Genomic DNA, 18,431 nt, shown 5'->3' on the forward strand with positions numbered 1-18,431 from the left:
TACTAAGTTTGTAATCATTTGTTATGGCAGCAATAGAAAACTAATATATAATTGATCCAGGCTTCTTCCCCTGAATCTTTCTGTCTTTAAGGCCCATCACTAATAATAATAATCTAGGGACTTCCCTGGTGGTCCAGTGGTTAAGAATCCACCTTCCAGTGCAGGGGGCGCCAGCTCGATCCCTGGTCGGGGAACTAAGATCCCAAATGCCACGGGGCAACTATGCCTGCACGTCGCAACTACTGAGCCCGTGTGCCACAACGAAGAGCCCGCACGCCTTAATGAACGATCCTGCAGGCTGCAGTGAAGATCCTGAGTGTCGCAACTAAGACCTGACGCAGCCAAATAAATAAAAATAAATTTAAAGAAATAATAATCAAAACCAACATCAACATTAATAGTTAACATACTGAGCGTCTTCCTGTGCCTGACACAATCTCAGCACATGACACTTATTATCTCACGTAAGCCTCACAACAATCCTACAAAGGAAGTAGAAAGCCTTAAATACAAATGTGGGAAAAGAAAAATGAGGCTGAAAATTAGCAAGCTAAACATCAATCTCAAATGTTAGGATAAGAACAACACAATAAACTCAAAGAACGAATGAAAACCAAATGCACAATAGAAACTAATGCTGTTTATTATTATTAATGAAATAAGATCAAATGAAAGAAAAAAACTCAAATATGCAATAGAGAGGATCTACAAAGCTAAATGTTGGTTATCACTAGTAATTTGAAAAGACTAATAAAACCCTTGCAATTATATCTCAAAATAGATGAGAAAAAAGATTCAGCCATTAAAAAAAAGAAGGAAATCTTGCAATTTGCGACAGCATGGATGGCATTATGCTAAGTGAAATAAGTCAGACAGAGAAACAAATACTGTGTCATCTCGCTTATATGTGGAATCTAAAAAAACAAAACCAAAAACAAACGAAAAACTGAACTCACAGAAACAGAGAACAGATTGGTGGATGGATGAAGGTGGTCAAAACGTACACATTTCCAGTTATAAGACAGATAAGTCCTGGGGATGTAATGCACAGCATGGTGACTATAGTTAACAATACTGTATTGTATATTTGAAAGTTGCTAAGAGAGGACATCTTAAAGGTTCTCACCACAGGGAAAAAAATGCAATTATTCGAAGGGATGGATGTTAACTAACCTTACTGTGGTCATCATTTTGCAATATACGCATATATCATTATGTTGTACACCTTAAACATATACAATACTATGTGTCAATTATATCTCAATAAAACTGGAAAAGAGAAGGAAAAAGAAAAAAGAGAGATAGAGAATATATCAATGACCAATATAAGCAACAGAAAGGGAAACCTTCCGAAATTTTGCCACTTGCAGCAACATGGGTGGACCTAGAGGGTATTATGCTCAGTGAGGTAAGTCAGACAGAGAAAGACATATACTGTATGGTATCACTTACATGTGGAATCTAAAAAGTACAACAAACTAGTGAGTATAATAAGTAAGAAGCAGGGAATTCCCTGGCGGTCCAGTGGTTAGGATTCAGTGCTTTCCCTGCCGTGGCCTGAGATCGAGTTCAATCCCTGGTCGGGGAGCTAAGATCCCACAAGCCTGGGAGCCAAAAAATAAAAAATAAAAATAAAGTAGACATAGATACAGAGAACAAACTAGTGGTTACCAGTGGGGAGGGGCAATATAGAGGTGGGAGAGTGGGAGGTGTAAAGTAAGCTATAAGGATGTATTGTACAACACGGGGAATATTGCCAATATTTTATAGTAACTGTAAAAGGAGTGTAACTTTTAAAAATCGTATAAAAAGTAAAATAAAAGGAAAGGAAACGTTCCTTACAAGTCTCAAAACTAGAAGAGGTAACTAGCTTTTGTGTGTATTGTCTCCACTTCACACACGAGGAAACTGAAGTTCACAGAGGTTGAGTATCTTCCCGAGTTCACGCAGCAGGTAAGTGGCAGCGTCGGGATTTGAACCTGAGGCTCCAGCACTCACCTGCCCGCTACACGAATCTCTGGCTTTGGCGCCACCTCGCGAGAGTGCCCAGCCTCCCCTTCCCGGCCGGCAGCCCGCGAAACTCCGCCCCCTCCCCGGATTGAGTTTAGGGTTTCTACCGCCCACCTGCCGGGAATCTCGGGTCAAAGTTGTTGCAGCCCTTAGGAGGTTCAGACTCCGCTTACTCCACAGGCTTCCTCCTGAAATTTCATTTGATTTTCTCTTTCAGTTTCAGTCGCTCCCCTGCAGTGGCCCCCACCCTGCAGCCTTGATCACCTCTGAATTCCTGCCATGCCCTCCTGGTGGCAGGTTGCCTATTTGGAGCTCAATTATTGCTGTATCTGTCTCAGCTGGGAGTGTCCGCCTTGCTCAAGGGCCCCCAGCAGCCTGACATCACCTGGGAGCTGGTAGGAAATGCAGAAACGAAATCCTACCCCAGACCTGCTGAATCGGGATCAGTATCTTGACCACCCCCCACCCCACCTCGACCCCCAAGTAATCTGCGGCACAGTGAAGGCTGAGTAGCTCTGGCCTAGACCGCAAGGGGACCGTGGGACCCAGGGAGCCTTCCAGGTAGGCCCCTCACCTGGAGCAGGTGTAGCTGAGAAAATGGTCTTCAGCCACGTCCTGAAGTTAGATGATTTTGTGTCTGAGCTGGAGAAGATTCAAGTGCATTCCAGGCACCTGGGTTCCAGGCACTGTCTTACGAGGCTCCGTCGTGGACCCCAAGAGATGTTCCTTTTTCTATTGCTAATGGAATTTTAATTTGTTTGGAAAATTATATGAAATAAACTTTATAGGAGCTGAGCAAATTGAGGTATCAATACAGAAAATTCTAGATGTGATAAACAGTCAGTGACATATGAAGTCTTAGAAGACCAAAGCCCTAACCCAGTGGTTCTCAAACTCTAGCATCAAGTCACCAGGAGGGCGTTTAAAACTCAGACTCCTGGGCCCCACCCCTAGTTTCTGATTCATAGAACTGGGGTGGGGCTGAGAATCTGCATTTCTCACAAGTTCCCAGGGGATACTGATGATGTTAGTCCAGAGACCATGCTTTGAGAACCACTGTTTCCAAACTACAGAGTCAGGGCTTCTTTGGAGGGTGGTATTAGCCCTTGAGAATTATATAGAAATGATCCCAGTCAGTGACCTGTCATTACAGAAGAGTAATTCATTCCAATGATCCAGTGTAAATTTAAGTACTGATCTGAATATTTTCCTGTATTTATGCACGGATTTAGCATTTTCATTTAAATTATGTGTCACCTATAATGGGATTTATGTTCAGGTTCTACCCTGATTGAGACAAAAACTTTCTTTTTTCTTCTAGTGTCACTTTCAAGTGTATACCCACCTCCTTTTTTTATGGTCTGATGAGAAATGTCAAATCAAGATGTGAGATCTAAAAAGGGGATTTTTTTCCCCACATGGTACGAATCAAAATACATCGGTGGATGGTTTTTAAAAAAACCTGCTGTTCTTCCCACTGCATTCCCAGAGTCCTTTGCAACGCACCTGTAATAGCTCTTTTCACATTGTGTTCGAATTATTGATTTACCATCTAACTTTCTGAAGGGCTCATGGGTTTCTCAAGGGCAGGACATTCTTCCATTTGAAGAAAAAAAAAATGTGCAATAAGGAGATGTTTATTTTTCTACTATTTGTCCACTATGTTATCCATAGCGAGGAAACTGTTTCTGGGGGAAGATGCCTGATGGGTGCTCCCATGGGCATGTTTGATGTGTGCATGGAGTTTTGTGATTTTGAGATTTCATGGGGCGTAGGGTGGGAGCAGTTGAGAACTGGGGTTCTGTTGATGATGGTGGGCGTGTGATTCTGTTGGAAGGATATCGTCTGGGACCGTGTTTCTCTGGCACTGTGGTGTCAAGCATGTGCCCACACTTGATACCTGTAATCCTCTAGGATCCACCAGTGAGAATCAGTGACCATCGGTGGCTGACTGTGTGAAGGGGTACCCCTACCCCCCCCGAACCCATGTGTGTGTCTCTGGACTGGGGATGCTGTGCCCGTGCACCAGATCTCTGTGGGTTCTCTCTGACGCTGGCTGTGTGCTGTGACTCAGTGGGTCCTGCGTTCCTGTCCCTGGTCTGCCTCCGTGTCAGGGTCACCATTCCATGTTGCTCTCTGTGTCTGAAGCTCATGGCCCTCCTGGGTGGCTGGGGCTCTGGGGGATTGTGTCCATCCCCAAGTCCGGTGGCCCTTGCAGAGCTGGGAGGGTGGGGACTCTGTGTCCCTGAGGTTAAGGAGGCCCGCTGGGAAGTTAGCAGCTGGAGATAAGATTTCACAGTCATGAGCGGAAAGGAGGGAGAAGGATCCAGATTTGGTCTGAGGCAGGGCCAGGCCAGAGTCCAGGGTCTCAGAATCATTATAAGAATAGTTCTAGGGACTTCCCTGGCAGTCAGTCCAGTGGTTAATACTCTGAGCTTCCACTGCAGGGGGTGTGGGTTCGATCCCTGGTTCAAGGAACTAAGATCCCGCATGCCATGCGGTGCGGCCAAAAAAAAAAAAAATGTATAGTGCTAATAGCTCCTGTTAATTGTGCATATACCATGTGCCAGGCACTGTACTTCATGTTTTATAGTTATACTGTTTTTATATTTATACTGTCATTTACAAATATAACTATATTTATATTTATACTGTTGTATTTATTCAATATCACAATTAAGTATTTATAAATAATTATATGAATTGTTCCTAATGTTTTTGAATAATATTCTATTATTTATCAATTACATAGTAATTTTTTTTTTTTTTTTTCGGTACGCGGGCCTCTCACCGTTGTGGCCTCTCCCGTTGCGGAGCACAGGCTCCGGACGCGCAGGCTCAGCGGCCACAGCTCACGGGCGCAGCCGCTCCACGGCATGTGGGATCTTCCCGGACCGGGGCACGAACCCGTGTCCCCTGCATCAGCAGGCGGACTCTCAACCACTGTGCCACCAGGGAAGCCCCATAGTAATTTTTAATTATCATTTTCTATTATCCCATTGAAGGTAGGAAGAAAAGTTCAGAGAGGTGAGCTCACTTGCCCGAGGTCATTCAGCAAGGTGACAGAGTCAAAATTTGTACCTAGTTCCAAGTGTTTCCGGCCTTTGGCTCGTGACCATTGCATTACCCTGGTCAAGGCGGAAGACGGCATCTGGGGGACCAGGAGGGAGCAGTGTTAGCTGGGTGGCCGAGCATAATAGCAGATTGTTGTCGGTGTCGCGTTGTGCTGGTGTGTGTTTATTGAGCCTTTAATGTGTGCCAGGCACCGTGCTAAAGGCTTTCACAATAATATGGCAAGTGCTCATATGGCATTTAGCAAGGGCCCTACTCTAAGTACTGTTATGTGGATTAATTTATTTACTCCTTATATCAGCGTCCTGAGGTGGATACCGTCCTTGTCTCCATGAGGCCTGAGGTGGAATCATGTGTGAAAGCTCGTGGAGGAGCTGGGATCTGGCTCCAGGCAGCCTGGCTCCATAAGCTGTTCCTTTAGCCCCCATACTTTCTATTATCCCTTGTACTCTTCACAACAATCCTATAGTGTAGGAAGAAATATCACCCATTTTACAGATGAGGAAACTGAGGCCCAGACTTGGACTCACCCACAGAGCCACAGACTTGAACCACTGTCTGTCTGACCAGCTCATCCACACACCTGACCCTGTTCCTGTCTGGTGGGAGGCCAGGAACTCCAAAGAGCCTCTGAAGGGCCTTGGCCAGACTCCCAGATGCCAGGGGCCCTGTCTCTCCCTGAGGTCCCAGCCTCCTTAACCTACTTGTGCAGCTCCTTAACTTTGCCTTTGGCTTGTGCCATTTCAGCTTGCTGATTAGTAAGCAGTCATGTTAACAAAAATTATCTATTTTCCCCCAGATTAGGTTTTTATTTGTTTGTTTGTTGCTCTACAAAAGGTTTAAGTTTTGTACAGTTCAAAAGGTCCTTTGTTTATATTATAGATGCAAGATTTCCAATCTTGGTTAAGAGAATCTCCTAGCTCCTTGGGAGTGGGAATGCCGGGCAGTGGAGTGGGGGGGAGGCAGCCTCTTCTTCCTTCTCTCTCCCCCTCCTTGGCTTGTCTTTCTTGGAGTGGGGACTGGGGGCGGGGTTGTTTGATATCTTCTTGTCAATTTATAAGCCCTCTTTATATATTATAGCTACTAATTCTACGCTGTCCCAAGTGTTGCAGAATTTTCCCCAAGCCTTTTGTACATTGCCTTGCAATGGTTTTTGTTATGCAAATATGTCTAATATCTTAAGATTGGTTAGGAAGATCTCCTGCTCCTGGGGAGGTGGGGGGGGTCCCCCTCCCCATCTCCCCTCTCCCCCCTCTTCCTTCCCCTCCAGGGTCTCTCTCTCCTTATCTCCAGCTGTTCTATTCCCAAGGGCCTGCCTCCCGGGAAGGGGACCTGCCCAGCGTGGAGGCCCAGCTCCCCTCCCCCTCTTTGGGTCTCTTGGTATTTGGAAGGGGGTTGTCCATTCCTTGTCAGTTTTTAAGAGCTTCTCCTCCTTATAACTTTTTTTTTTTTTTTTTTTTTTTTTTTTTTTGCGGTACGCGGGCCTCTCACTGCTGTGGCCTCTCCCGTTGCGGAGCACGGCCTCCGGGCGTGCAGGCTCAGCGGCCATGGCTCACGGGCCCAGCTACTCCACGGCATGTGGGATCTTTCCGGACTGGGGCACGAACCCGTGTCCCCTGCATCGGCAGGCGGACCCTCAACCACTGAGCCACCAGGGAAGCCCCTCCCTATAACTATTAACTCTATGCTACCTTCTGTATTACAAGCCACTGGTCCTGTCATTTGCCACATTAAACCTTAAGCTGCTGAGTTTTATACAAATAAGTCCGTCTTGTATTCATCTGTTGTGGGTTTCCGACCTAGGTTGGGAAGAATCCCCACTCCTAAGCGCCCTCCTCTTCCCTCCCTAAGTCCTTATCTCGCAGCTTTTCCCTTCCCACGGGTCAGGAGCATAAAAGCGCGGGAGGGCGCTGCCCTGCAGTGTCAACATGTCCCCTCTGTGCTCACTGCTGCTGGCCGTGGCCCTGGCGGCCGTCCCCGGCGTCCGAGGCAACTGCCCGGAGCCCGCCAGCCTCAAGAAACCCGACGGGACGCGCACGTGCGCCAAGCTCTACGAAAAGAGCGACCCCTACTACGAAAACTGCTGCGGCGGCGCCGAGCTGTCGGTGGAGCCGGGCACCGACCTGCCCTACCTGCCCTCTGGCTGGAACAACGCCATCTCGTCCGCCGTGGTGGCCCCGCGCTGCGAGCTCGTCGTGTGGTCCTCTCGCGGCAAGGGCGGCAAGACGCACAAATTCTCCTCCGGCACCTACCCGCGCCTGGAAGAGTACCGCCTCGGCATCTTCGGGGACTGGTCCAACTCCATCTCCGCGCTCTACTGCAGGTGCCTGCCCGCTGGCCCGCGCGCCTAGGGACTCGGCCCTCCAGTCCGCACATCCACCTGCCTAGCTCCCAACAGAGCACCCGGGCTCCAGCCCCATCATCCAGACCACTGAGCCTCTGACCCAAATTGGGCATCCTTAGAACCAGTCCAGGAGGTCCCCCTTCTCACCCACGCCCCCTCCCCCAAGCCCATGCCCCTTGGATCTCCCTGACCCAACTCTGGGATTCCCAGGCTCAGAAGCTGACCCAGTAATCCAGCCTCCGTTCTGGGAGCACCCTCTCCAACCTCAGATCCCAGAGCTCTCAGACCCAACTCTGGGACTCCCAGATTCTAAACCTGACCCAGACCTCAAGACCCCAGACCTCATTCTAGGATTTACCCTATCTAGCCCTCATGCTCCACCCCCCTAGACCCTCTAGATCAGCCTTGGCCCCAGAAACCAGTTCCAGAGCCCCTGTTAAGGTTCTGAAGCCCCCAGACCCAACTTGGAGGCCCCTGAGCCCACCCTGGACTCACATATCCAAGCTCACAGACCCGGGGGCCCTAAATGTAGCCAGGGCACCCTCTAAAACCACCCCACCTGTCCCTCTACCCCCAAGAACTCCAAGAGCCTCCAGCCCCAAACTTCCAGGCCAGGATGTCTAGCTCCTGAACTTGGAGTCCAGCCCGGGACCCCCACCCCATTTCAGGCTTCTAGAATCCCTCCCACCTGGCACCCCCTGGTAATAATCTTTGATTCTGTGGCAGGTGCTACTGATACCTTAGCAATCCCTCATCTCCATCCCCCGCAAAGCGCTGAGCCCCTCACCTGGCCTTGTCCGTGGGGTCTGCTGAAGTCCGCAAGACCCAGAAGAGAGCTCACCGCCTGCCTCCACCACCCTTCCTTCCCCGTAATACAACTGTTATGAACTTGTCCCTGTCTGCCATCTATTGGTGCCTGGGACCCAAGCCCATGCAGATGCGGGTCAGGATGGAGGAGAGAGCAGGGTGGTCAGGCCTGGGTCAGCCCATACTTGGGACAATGCCGTGGATGGGGACACACCCATAGATTCCGACATGGGTTTAGGTGTGGACAGCCCCCACACACACAGGACATCTGGGTGACATGCCATGGTACTGCCGGTTGATTGTTAAACATTGAAATGCTTCCCACACTTTTTTTTTTTTTTTTTTTTTTTTTTGCGGTATGCAGGCCTCTCACTGCTGTGGCCTCTCCCATTGCGGAGCACAGGCCCCGGACGTGCAGGCTCAGTGGCCATGGCTCACGGGCCCAGTCACTCCGTGGCATATGGGATCCTCCCAGACCGGGGCACGAACCCGTGTCCCCCACATCGGCAGGCGGACTCTCAACCACTGCGCCACCAGGGAAGCCTTTCCCACACTTTTTGATGGCTAGCCCTTCTCTGAATGCCCCCCAGCTGTTCAGGCCTGCCGGGACCTCCAGACTCCCTCAGGATTTATGAATAGGACAGTAGGAGGCCTTCAAGGACCCTGCTCCAGGCTAGGGCCAGGGTCCGTTTTGCAATCTGGTCACAGCCCAGGACTTATGGGTTGTGAAGTGCTTTCAGTGCCCCTCTACCCAACACATGGAGAACACTTCAGTTCTAATTTGTATAGTTTTGAAAATTCGAATTTGCAATTTACTACTCCCAAGGAGCAGGGCCCTTGATGGGTACCTGGGTTTGGGTGCTCTGAAGGAGTGAGGGAAGAGAAATGAGGGGTCTTGGGGGGAGAAGAAGTAGGGGGACAGCTCTGGGGGATGATAACTTGGGATTGGAGGAGGAAGGGAATCTGGGGGGATTCTGAGTTAAGAGACATGGGAGAAGAGGTAAGTGGAGAGGCTACGAGGCCATAAATTGGGGATATGTGAAGAGATCAGAGGTCAACGGAGGTACTGGAGGATCAAGGATTAGAGGATGTGCAAGTTGGAAAGTGGGAAATGAACACAGTGAAGTTTTTTTCTTTTTCTGGCCACCACGCACGGGTATGTGGTATCTTAGTTCCCCTACCAGGGCTCGAACCTGCACCCCCTGCAGTGGAAGCGCAGAGTCTTAAACACTGGACCGCCAGGGAAGTCCCTTGGTGAAGTTCTAAGGATCAAACACCACGGAAATAATCAGCATCCTTGGGCACATGTATTTATTCATTCAGTCAGCAAAGATTTATTGAGCCCCTACTATCTGTCAAGCACTGACTCAGGAAGAAGTGGCCACTGCCCTCATGGAAAATGCCAGAGAGTCAGACATTCAAAGATGTGTGAAGATGTCAAATGAGAAACCAAGGGTCAGGCAGGATTACGGGGGCATAGGAGGTGGTACGTGATCCAAGAGCAGCTGAGGGGTCGTGAAGGTCTAGAGGGAGCAGGGAGGTGCTCAGGGAACACGGTAAGCTTAAGGGTCAAGGAGGTGCCAAGGGTTAGGGACTTCTAAGGGTCAGGGAGCTGCTACGGGGTCAGAGAGACGCTAAGACGTCAGAAGTGATAAAGGAGCAAGAAGATGCTAAGGGCTCAGGGAGGTGTCAAGGGGTGGATGGATATGACAAGGGGTCAGAATGGGCCCGGAGCCAGCCAATCACTCCCTGAACTGCACAGACACAGAGGAGTCGGTCACCCTCGTCCGCAGCAGCCCACCGTGCTCCATCCGGTTCTTGGTCTTGTGCAGGAAGTGGACAAAGCGGACGCCAGGGCCGTACTGGCGGAATACGTGGGACACCTGGGGCAGCACCAGGGTCAGGAAGAAGTTCTTATGAGGGACCCATAAACCCTGCTCTCCTCCCTCTGTGAGGTCTTGGGATGCGAAAGCACGTGTGCGGGTGGCAGACGGGGTAGGGAGTCTCACCTGGACCCAGTGGCCAGGGGGGCCTCTCCCAGAGGTCCGGGGGGCCACGTGGTGCTGGGCGATGACTGTGCGGCGGTCAGCTGCCAGCAGCCAGACGTGCAGCTCATACACACACACGTCCAGTCGGCTGTCCTCATACCTGGGGGTGGGGGCCAGGCCTTCAGCTGCCTCCACTGCCCCTACCTCCCAGCCCCAAACCCTGGCTCAGCCGCCTGTCAACACACACTCCCTGGCACCCACTTTGTGCACCGGGGCTGGGTGGTGTTAGCACCACAGCAGTGACCAAGACAACCCCACACCCCGCCCTCATGGGATTCATGGTCCGGTGGGGGAGGCGGACATGTCACCAGGCAGTGACAAACAGGAATGGTCAGGGCCGAGATGGGGGAAATCCAGGGCCCCGGAGGGTAATGCATCTGACACAACCTGGGGGCGGCCAGGGGAAGGCTTCCTGGTGGAGCCACATGTACCGACTCCTGAAGGAGACGGGGGACTTCGCCTCCAGAAAAGAGGGTGGCCACATCCAAGGAAGAAGGAACAGCCTCTGGGCTGGCACACTGCAAGAACGGACTCCGAGAGAAGGGGCCACAGAGGTGGGCAGGGCTGGGTCCTGCGGCGGCAGGAGGGTCTCTGGGAGGATGGCGTGAGGCTGGCGCTTCGGGGAGCGCCTGTGTGAGACCTGGCTGGGCAGGCCGGTGGTGCAGAGGCACATACCAGTCCATGACCGTGATGTTTGGCTGCTCAACGTCGAGCAGCTCCTCCCACAAGCCCTCCGCCAGAAGGTCCACACTCTGCTGCTTCACGGTCCAGCTGTGAGAGACAGCACGGGGGAGGCGGGGTCTGCCTGGAGATTCTCCCAGGCCAGCCTGGCCCCAGCAAGCAGGGCACCCTGATCATTGCACCCTGGAAGTGATGTCAAGGGCACCGGCATAAGGGCACGGAGAGCTCACTCAGGCTACCTCACGGCCTCAGTTCCCATGAACTCCTCTGAAGGTAATGCATCCTGAGCCCCGTGTTGCAGATGGGGAAACCGAGGCTCACAAAGGGAAGTGACGTGTCAAGATCGAGCAGCAAAGAAGTGGCAGAGCTGGGATCCCAACCCAGGTGCCTGTGACTTTGAGCTTCTGAGGTGCACCATCCCACCCACCGTTCAGAAGCAGGGCCTGGTTTAATGGCGGATGGCTGGTGGCCTGGGTGACCCTCCCCCTCCTAAGGAAAGAGGCTGAGCATAGGAACAATATTAACTGCTGTTTATTTAACACCTACTATGTGCAGGCTACTCCCAGCGAGCCAGGCGTGTGTTTTATGGGCATGCTCTTATGACTAACCCTGTTTACAGAGCAGAAGACTAGGGCCCAGAGAGGCAGACTGTTTCTCCAGGTCCCACAGCGAGGAAGGCCGGAACAAGGAATCACAGGCAGGCCGCCGTGGGTCCCGGCCACTCACCTGAGGCCCTGCTGGAGCTTCTCCGTCTTAATGTGCCAGCCTCGGAAATTGCCTGGCGGGTGGACGAGCAAAGGATTAGAATGTGCCCATTCTCCAGGGCCAGCCCCTCAGCACCGGGCTAGCCACAAAGTGCTTACCCAGAGTCTCCAGGGGTTGCTGTGTGGGACCAGTAGGGGGCGCTGGCTCATAAATGTTGATACCTGAAATGCGCAGGGAAGCAGAGCCTCAGGCGCGCTGAAGCTGCCCCGCTTCCGAATGCTCCCCACTTTCTAACCCCAGGGCAGGTTGGAAGAGCAGGAATCAGTGCCCTGCCTGCCAGACCAGACCAGCCAGGCAGGGGTGAGTGGTGGGTCATGGCCCTGGGAGAGCCCTGAGAATGTCCTGGGGGCAGAGGGACAATGCTTGGAGAGGGAGGGCGTTGTGGTGAGACAGAGACAGAGGGACAGAGAGAGAGGCACCAAGAAAAAGAGATAGAATATGGGCGGAGGGAGGGAGGGAGAGATACGGGGTGAGACAAAGAGACACAGGGAGAGATAGACAGAGACACATGACGTAGAAAGAAACAGAGACGCAGGTGGGACAAAGAGACACAGGAGACAGAGAGAGGCACAATGACAAAAAGGGACAGAGAGGGATGTAGAGGAATAAAAAGACAGAGGCACACTAACAGACAACGACGGAGAAACAGAGTAGAGAGACAAGCAAACAGACGGAAAGAAGAGACAGACGGTCTGGGTGAGTGAGCCTGGGGAAAGAAGGCGGAGACGTCTCCAGCTCCGCGCGGACTTCTGTCCCGCACCTTCGGGGTTGGGAGAGCGGAGCAGGTTGCGGTAGAGCGGCCGCTGCAGGAAGAGAAGCTTCCAGGTGAGGCGCGGGGGCAGCTCCAGGCTCCCTCCCGGCGGCGCCCATTCCTGTAGCAGCAGCTGCTGTGCATAGCCCTCGGTCGGCTGCTCAGGCACCGGGAGCCCGGGGGTCTCGGGGGCCGCGGGCGACGGCGGCGACGGGGGCGGGGGCGGCGACGGCAGCTCCTGGGTGCTCGAGGGTTCCTGCATCCCGCCACCGAGCGCTGGTCCTTCCCGCACCTCCTGCATCCGTCGGGTCTGGGCGACTGTCCCGGCTCCTCTGCAGGGCTCGGTGTTAACCCAGGGCGGGAGAGGGCGGAGCGCCTCGTCTGGCATTTAAGCGAAGGGTGTGTTGGGGGAAGGCTCTGGGGCCCCAGGCCCGACTCCCTCAGATCCAGCAGTCCAGGTCACAGCGCCTCCTTTTCCCAGACTGTAGAAGTCCGGGTCCCGGCCCTGCTCCGTTTCCCAAGCCTCCTGCCCCAGTTTCCCCAGGGCCAGTTGAGGACCCAGACACCAGCCCTGGGAGAGGGGTGGGACCAAGGCACTAATGCCAGGGATCCGGGGCACATCCACCTCTTTAAGATCCCACATGGCAGGATTAGAGGTTAATTCATGAAGCCCCCCTCTTCCCACCCCCGTCAGCTAGGCAGTAAGGGGTGGGGGCTGGGAGGGTAGGTCCTCTGCCAGTTCCTCCTCTGCCCTGACATGGGACACAACCTTGGGACCTGACATTTCCTGTTCTGGAAACATAGTGGGGGTGCAGTGGAGGTCAGAGAGAGACCTGGAGCCTGAGATGGGGAGTCACAGAGATGGGGAACATCAGGGAGACACTGAGATAGCACCAGAGAGGGAAGAAGCAACCCCTTCTGGGTATCAGGGTGCCTTGCATCCCTTCCTGGGGCTGGGGGAGGTGGCACTGCTGCCAAAGCTTCCTCCCTCGGAGGTCGTAGGGAGTTTGGAGTGAGGGCTGGAGTGATGGTAGGGGTAGGAGGTCGGGGTGCAGAGGAAGTGGGGTGGCAGAGGAACCTGTAGGGCCAGACACCCACAGCCACTTTCTGCCCGTGCCACGTCCCACACCCGGCCCCAGTAAGCACAGGCTCAGAGTCCCACACAGGTTACCAGTAACAAGTGCCACAGTGAGAGATTTCTGCTTGCTAGGTGCTGTCCTAAGCGCTTACAAGTTCATTTCATCCTCTAACGACGTAGGTGCTACTATTTGTGGGCATTTTATAGGTAAAAGAAAGAATAGAGAACGTGTGTGGAGCTGCATGTCGGCCCAAGCGCTCCAGCATCCGCCTGCACACCAACCCTGAGTGGGGAACTGTTGTTATCCCCATTTCACGGATGAGGAAACAGAGTCCCACCTCACAGGCCTGGTCCCATACTGCCCCAGATAACCCCATATGCTTCCATGGGTGCCTCCTGCCTCAGATTCCCACAAGACCCTGAGAGACACATACTGCAGACATACAGAATTGAGCTCACACCGGAATGATGATGCTTGAGGAAACTGAGACTCAGAGAGGTCTAGTAACTCACCCAAGGTTGCACAGCTGGTGTGTGGCGAGCTGGACACAGAATCTCAGTGAGATACACAGGGATTCAGATTCAAACTGCCCCTAGAGAGAAACACTGGCTCAACACAGAAACAGACAGGAAAAAATGGTTACATTTATTGTCTGTCTTTAACTCATTAAATCTTACAACCCTGGGAGGTGGGAACTGGTAATAGTACCTCCATTGACAGATTGGGGAACTGAGGCAAGAGAGGTGAAGAGGGAAACTTGGGAATTAGCCAGGGCCCTGGGAGGAGGGAGGACCCATGGAAGCGGGCAAACCAACGAATGTGCAATAGCCCCGCTGCACCTGGAGTCTCCAGGAGATTCCCAGACAAACACTCGCAGAGCCCGCAACACACGCACAACCGGAAATACTCCCTTGGCCCACTACAAGCACACAAACCCACAGCCTTGTCTGGCTGGCTGCCCACCTGTCTTCATTGGAGGAGGGGGAGGGGGAGGGGAAAAGAGGGGGAGGGGGAGGAGGGGGAGGGGAGGGGAAAAGAGGGGGAGGAGGAGGGGGGAGGGGAAAAGAGGGGGAGGGGAGGGGAGGGGGAAAAGAGGGGAGGGGGAGGAGGAAAGGACAGAGTGAGAAGGAGGAGTGTCTGTCTAGTGGACTCAGAGCTGTCCCCTGGTCAGAATCCAGGGCAGGGAGTGGCTCGGAGCCAGAAACCTAAAAAAAAGCGCAGCAAGTCTATAGAATGGGGATCAACACCCCTCCTCTGTCTGCCCCCCTCCTGCCATGGTGTCCACATTATCTCCCTCCTGGGGTCCTCACCCCCTTCTCTTACACACACACACACACACACACACACATACACACACACACACACACACACACACACACACACGCCACAGCCAGAGGGGTCTTATGAAAGCTTAAACCCAAGCAGTCGCTCCCCCACTTAAACCTGCCATGGCTCCCCAGTGCCGGAGAAACACCCCAGCTCTTTGTCAGCATTAGAGACCCTGGATTTCTGCTCCCTGTTCTCTCCCGTCTTAAGGACTTCGCTCAGAAAGTTCTTTCCACCCAGAATGCCCTTCCCTCTCACCCATACCCCCATACTCAGTGGTTCCCAAGCTTTAGGGCGCGTTAGTTTCACCCAGGGAGCTTATTTTATACGTGTACTTTCAAGCCCCACTCCCAGGAGGCTAATTCAATCCCTCTGGGCCCCAGAATCTAAAAGTTTAGAAGCACCCACCCCATCATTCCATACTATGAGAAACATTTTTACTTAAATCTGAGGGATCCAGGGACACAACCAGGGCCATACAAAGCCAAATGTCTTCAACATTAGATCTCAAACGTCTCCTTTCTCCACCTTCTGAGCGGTAAAGGTCCCAGTGTGGGGACTCAAGCTCTGAAAGGCTGTTTTTCAAAAGGGCCAAGGCCTGGATGACCAACACAGCACACCTCCCCACAGCCACCTCTCATGTGTCACGAAACATTAAAAAGTACGAGCGATGGTGTGACCACTTTGGAAAACAAATTGGCAAATCTCTCATAAAACCAGATATGCTCCCACGCTACAACCCAGCCATCCCACTCCTGGGGATTTAGCCGTGGCCACCAAAAGACCCACACCCAATGCAGCTTTCCCATGATGACTCCAGAGCAAGCCCACAAAGTGCCCGTCGACAGGCGAGTGGATAAACCAGCCGTGCCATGTCCACACTGTGGGATGCTCTCAGTAAGAAAACGGAATGACTAGCCAAATGTGCAGCCACACGGATGAACCTAAAAATCCTCACACAGACTGACAAAAGCCCTGCAGAAATGAGCACGTACTGTGTGATTCCGTTTCTAGAAAATTCTGGACAAGGCAACAGTAATCTAGAATCAGAGAAACAGGTTGGTGGTTTCCTGGGTTGCGGGGCAGGGGCGTGGACTTTCTGGAGTGAGAAAAAAAGCTCTTTCTTTTGTGTGTATTTATTTTTTTTAATTTTTAATTTTTTTTGGTGTCACCTCAGGTCATGAGGGATCTTGGTTCCCCAACCAGGGATCGAACCCATGCCCCCTGCAGTGGAGGCGCAGAGTCGTAACCACTGGACCACCAGGCAAGTTCCCAAAAGTTCTATCTTAATTGTGGTGGTAGTTATATGGGTGTATACATTTGCCAAAACTCATCAAACTGTACCTTTAAAATGGGTGTATTTTCTTGTGTGTAAATTATACCTCAATAAGGAACAAAGCAGAAAGGATATGGTAACTCTCTCCACGTACAAACAAGGAAATAGCAACAAGTCTATTGAGTAAAAAAGGCCAGATCTAGACTAGTGGGCCTCATAGGCTACTATTTGTGTGAACAAAAAATATATATGAAGAAAACAAGGATCCATAACTTCCCATTGCCCTTTCTACCTTTTGTTCTTTTAACAAATACTTATTAAACATCCACAGTGGCCAAGGCCTCTGCATTGCGGATATAATGGTGAAAGAACAGACAGATTCCTGTCCCCATGGGGCTTCCTCGTGGGAGGAGGGACAGGCTTCAACTGTTCAACAAGTAACTAACTGACAAGCAGCATGAAATGCTTTGATGGTGAAAAAAGGTTGTGATGGCAGGGAAGAGCAGCGGGTGGGAAGCCTGTTTTAGCTGAGGTGGTCAGGGAGGGCTTCTCGGAGGAGGTGACATTTGAGCAGAGACCTGAAGAAGAGGGAGCAGCAAGTGCAAAGGCCCTGAGGTGGGACCAGGCATGGTGCATTTGGGGAACAGGAGGGAGGCCAGTGTGGTTGGAATGGAGGGAACGCAGGGGAGATGAGATCAGAGAGAGGATGGGGTGTGCAGCTCTGCAGGATTTATCTAAGTGTAATAAATGCAAAGTGAAACTATGGGGAAGTTTTTGGCTGGCAAGTGATGAATTGATCTCTGGCTGAGTGAGGGCAGGGAGGGGGCAAGGAAACAATGAGGAAGGAGATGGGGGTGGGCAGGACCAGGGTGGGGCCATAGAGTGACTGGTCGAGGACAAGTTTAATATCTTTGCTGATCTGACAAAGAGGAAAGGCTTGATTGGACTTGAGGGTTGAGCAATGGGCAGAAGAAGGTGGCACCATTTGCAGAGAGGGGAAAACGAGGTCAGAACAGATCGAGGGCGAAGAGTGGGCACGAAATCAAGTATTTTATCTCAGGTGTCAGTACTGGACATCTAAAGGGGTGATGGGAATTCCCTGGCGGTCCAGTGGTTAGGACTCCGAGCTCTCACTGCCGAGGGCCGGGGTTCAATCCCTGGTTGGGAAACAAAGATCCCACAAGCCACAACAAAACAAAACAAACAAACAGTAGCAATAATGGAGCACTTACTGTGTGCCTGGCACTATGTGCTCTATGTCTGTTAACCAAATGCACCCTCTAAGGTAGGTATTATCATTAAACCTATTTCACAGATGAAGAAACTGAGGCACAGAGATGTGATGCGTCCTGCCCAAGGTCACACAGCCAGAAAGTGGCAGAGCTGGGATTTGAACCCCCGCTGTCCGGCCCCAGAGTCTGCATCCCCAGGGAGGGGAGGGAGGCCCAGGTTAGGGTTCAAGCTCCTCATGCTAGTGTCCAACTCCCAGCATCATGATCCTTTTCACCAGCCATCTGACCATGGCTCTGCTCTCCCTGAAACCCCTCCCGGCTCCTCAGACCCCACCCCCAAGATCAGATTCTAGTTTGCAGCCCCATTTCTAAGTCATCCAGTTGGTCTCAGTGCACCTCAACCCCACCCCTGCCCCTCTCTTTACATCCCAGCAGCTCTGAATTCCACTCCTAAGAAGACTCGGAGCTCTCGGGAAAATGACAGGATGAAGCCAGTGCCGGGCACGGTGACAGGGAAGCCCGGGTGGGCTCAGTCTTCTGCCCGAGGTGGGAAGTCAGGCTGGAGTCTGCTGCTCGGTCTGCCCCATCAGACAGTGGATTCATCTCCTAGGGCTGCTGTGACAAATTAGCACATGCTTGGTGGCTTAAACAACAGAAATGTATTCTCTCATGGTTGTAGAAGCCAAAAGTCTGAAATCAAGTTGGCAGGCAGCATTCACTCCAGAGGCTCTAGGAGAGAAGACTTCCTCGCCTCTCCCAGCTCCTGGTGGCAGCCGGCATTCCTTGGTTTGTGGTCGAATCACTCCAGTCTCTGCCTCCGTGGTCACATTGCCTCCTTTGCTCTCAAATTTCCCTCTTTCTCACTCTTATAAGGACACTTATTGAATTTAGGCCTCTTCCGGATAATCCAGGATGATCTCATCTCAAGGTCCCCAAACTAATTATAGCTACAAAGACCCTCTTTCCAAAAAAAGGTGGCACTCACAGGTTCCGGGGATTAGGATGTGAACATATCTTTTGGGGGGACCATCAGTCAACCC

General features: G+C 52.0%; 2 protein-coding genes across 2 annotated transcripts; one reads left to right on the forward strand and one right to left on the reverse strand.

Moving 5' to 3' along the window:
- The first annotated feature begins 7,010 nt into the window (after positions 1–7,010).
- On the forward strand, positions 7,011–7,433 carry SYCN (syncollin). The gene has a single exon (XM_060000647.1). The coding sequence runs from the start codon at positions 7,011–7,013 to the stop codon at positions 7,431–7,433; it is 423 nt and encodes a 140-aa protein (XP_059856630.1).
- Positions 7,434–9,975: 2,542 nt separating this feature from the next.
- NCCRP1 (NCCRP1, F-box associated domain containing) lies at positions 9,976–12,779 on the reverse strand. The gene is made up of 6 exons (XM_059998918.1): positions 12,488–12,779; positions 11,826–11,888; positions 11,689–11,740; positions 10,957–11,052; positions 10,243–10,381; positions 9,976–10,116 (listed from the first exon to the last, which is right to left on the reverse strand). Exons 1-6 carry the CDS (start codon positions 12,777–12,779, stop codon positions 9,976–9,978), a joined length of 783 nt encoding a protein of 260 aa, XP_059854901.1.
- Between the last annotated feature and the right edge of the window lie 5,652 nt (positions 12,780–18,431).

The sequence above is a fragment of the Delphinus delphis genome, chromosome 20 (assembly GCF_949987515.2).
Source record: "Delphinus delphis chromosome 20, mDelDel1.2, whole genome shotgun sequence".
In the NCBI taxonomy this organism is placed as follows: Eukaryota; Metazoa; Chordata; class Mammalia; order Artiodactyla; family Delphinidae; genus Delphinus; species Delphinus delphis.

Bases quoted from the DNA above. Each gene is read 5' to 3' on its own strand.
- SYCN (XM_060000647.1), top strand. From the start codon at position 7,011: ATGTCCCCTCTGTGCTCACTGCTGCTGGCCGTGGCCCTGGCGGCCGTC.
- NCCRP1 (XM_059998918.1), bottom strand. From the start codon at position 12,779: ATGCAGGAGGTGCGGGAAGGACCAGCGCTCGGTGGCGGGATGCAGGAA. The intron at 11,889-12,487 runs GTGCGGGACAGA...TGCGCATTTCAG, and splicing joins CCGCTCTCCCAACCCCGAAG to GTATCAACATTTATGAGCCA. The intron at 10,382-10,956 runs GTATGTGCCTCT...CCCCACCCCCAG, and splicing joins AACATCACGGTCATGGACTG to GTATGAGGACAGCCGACTGG.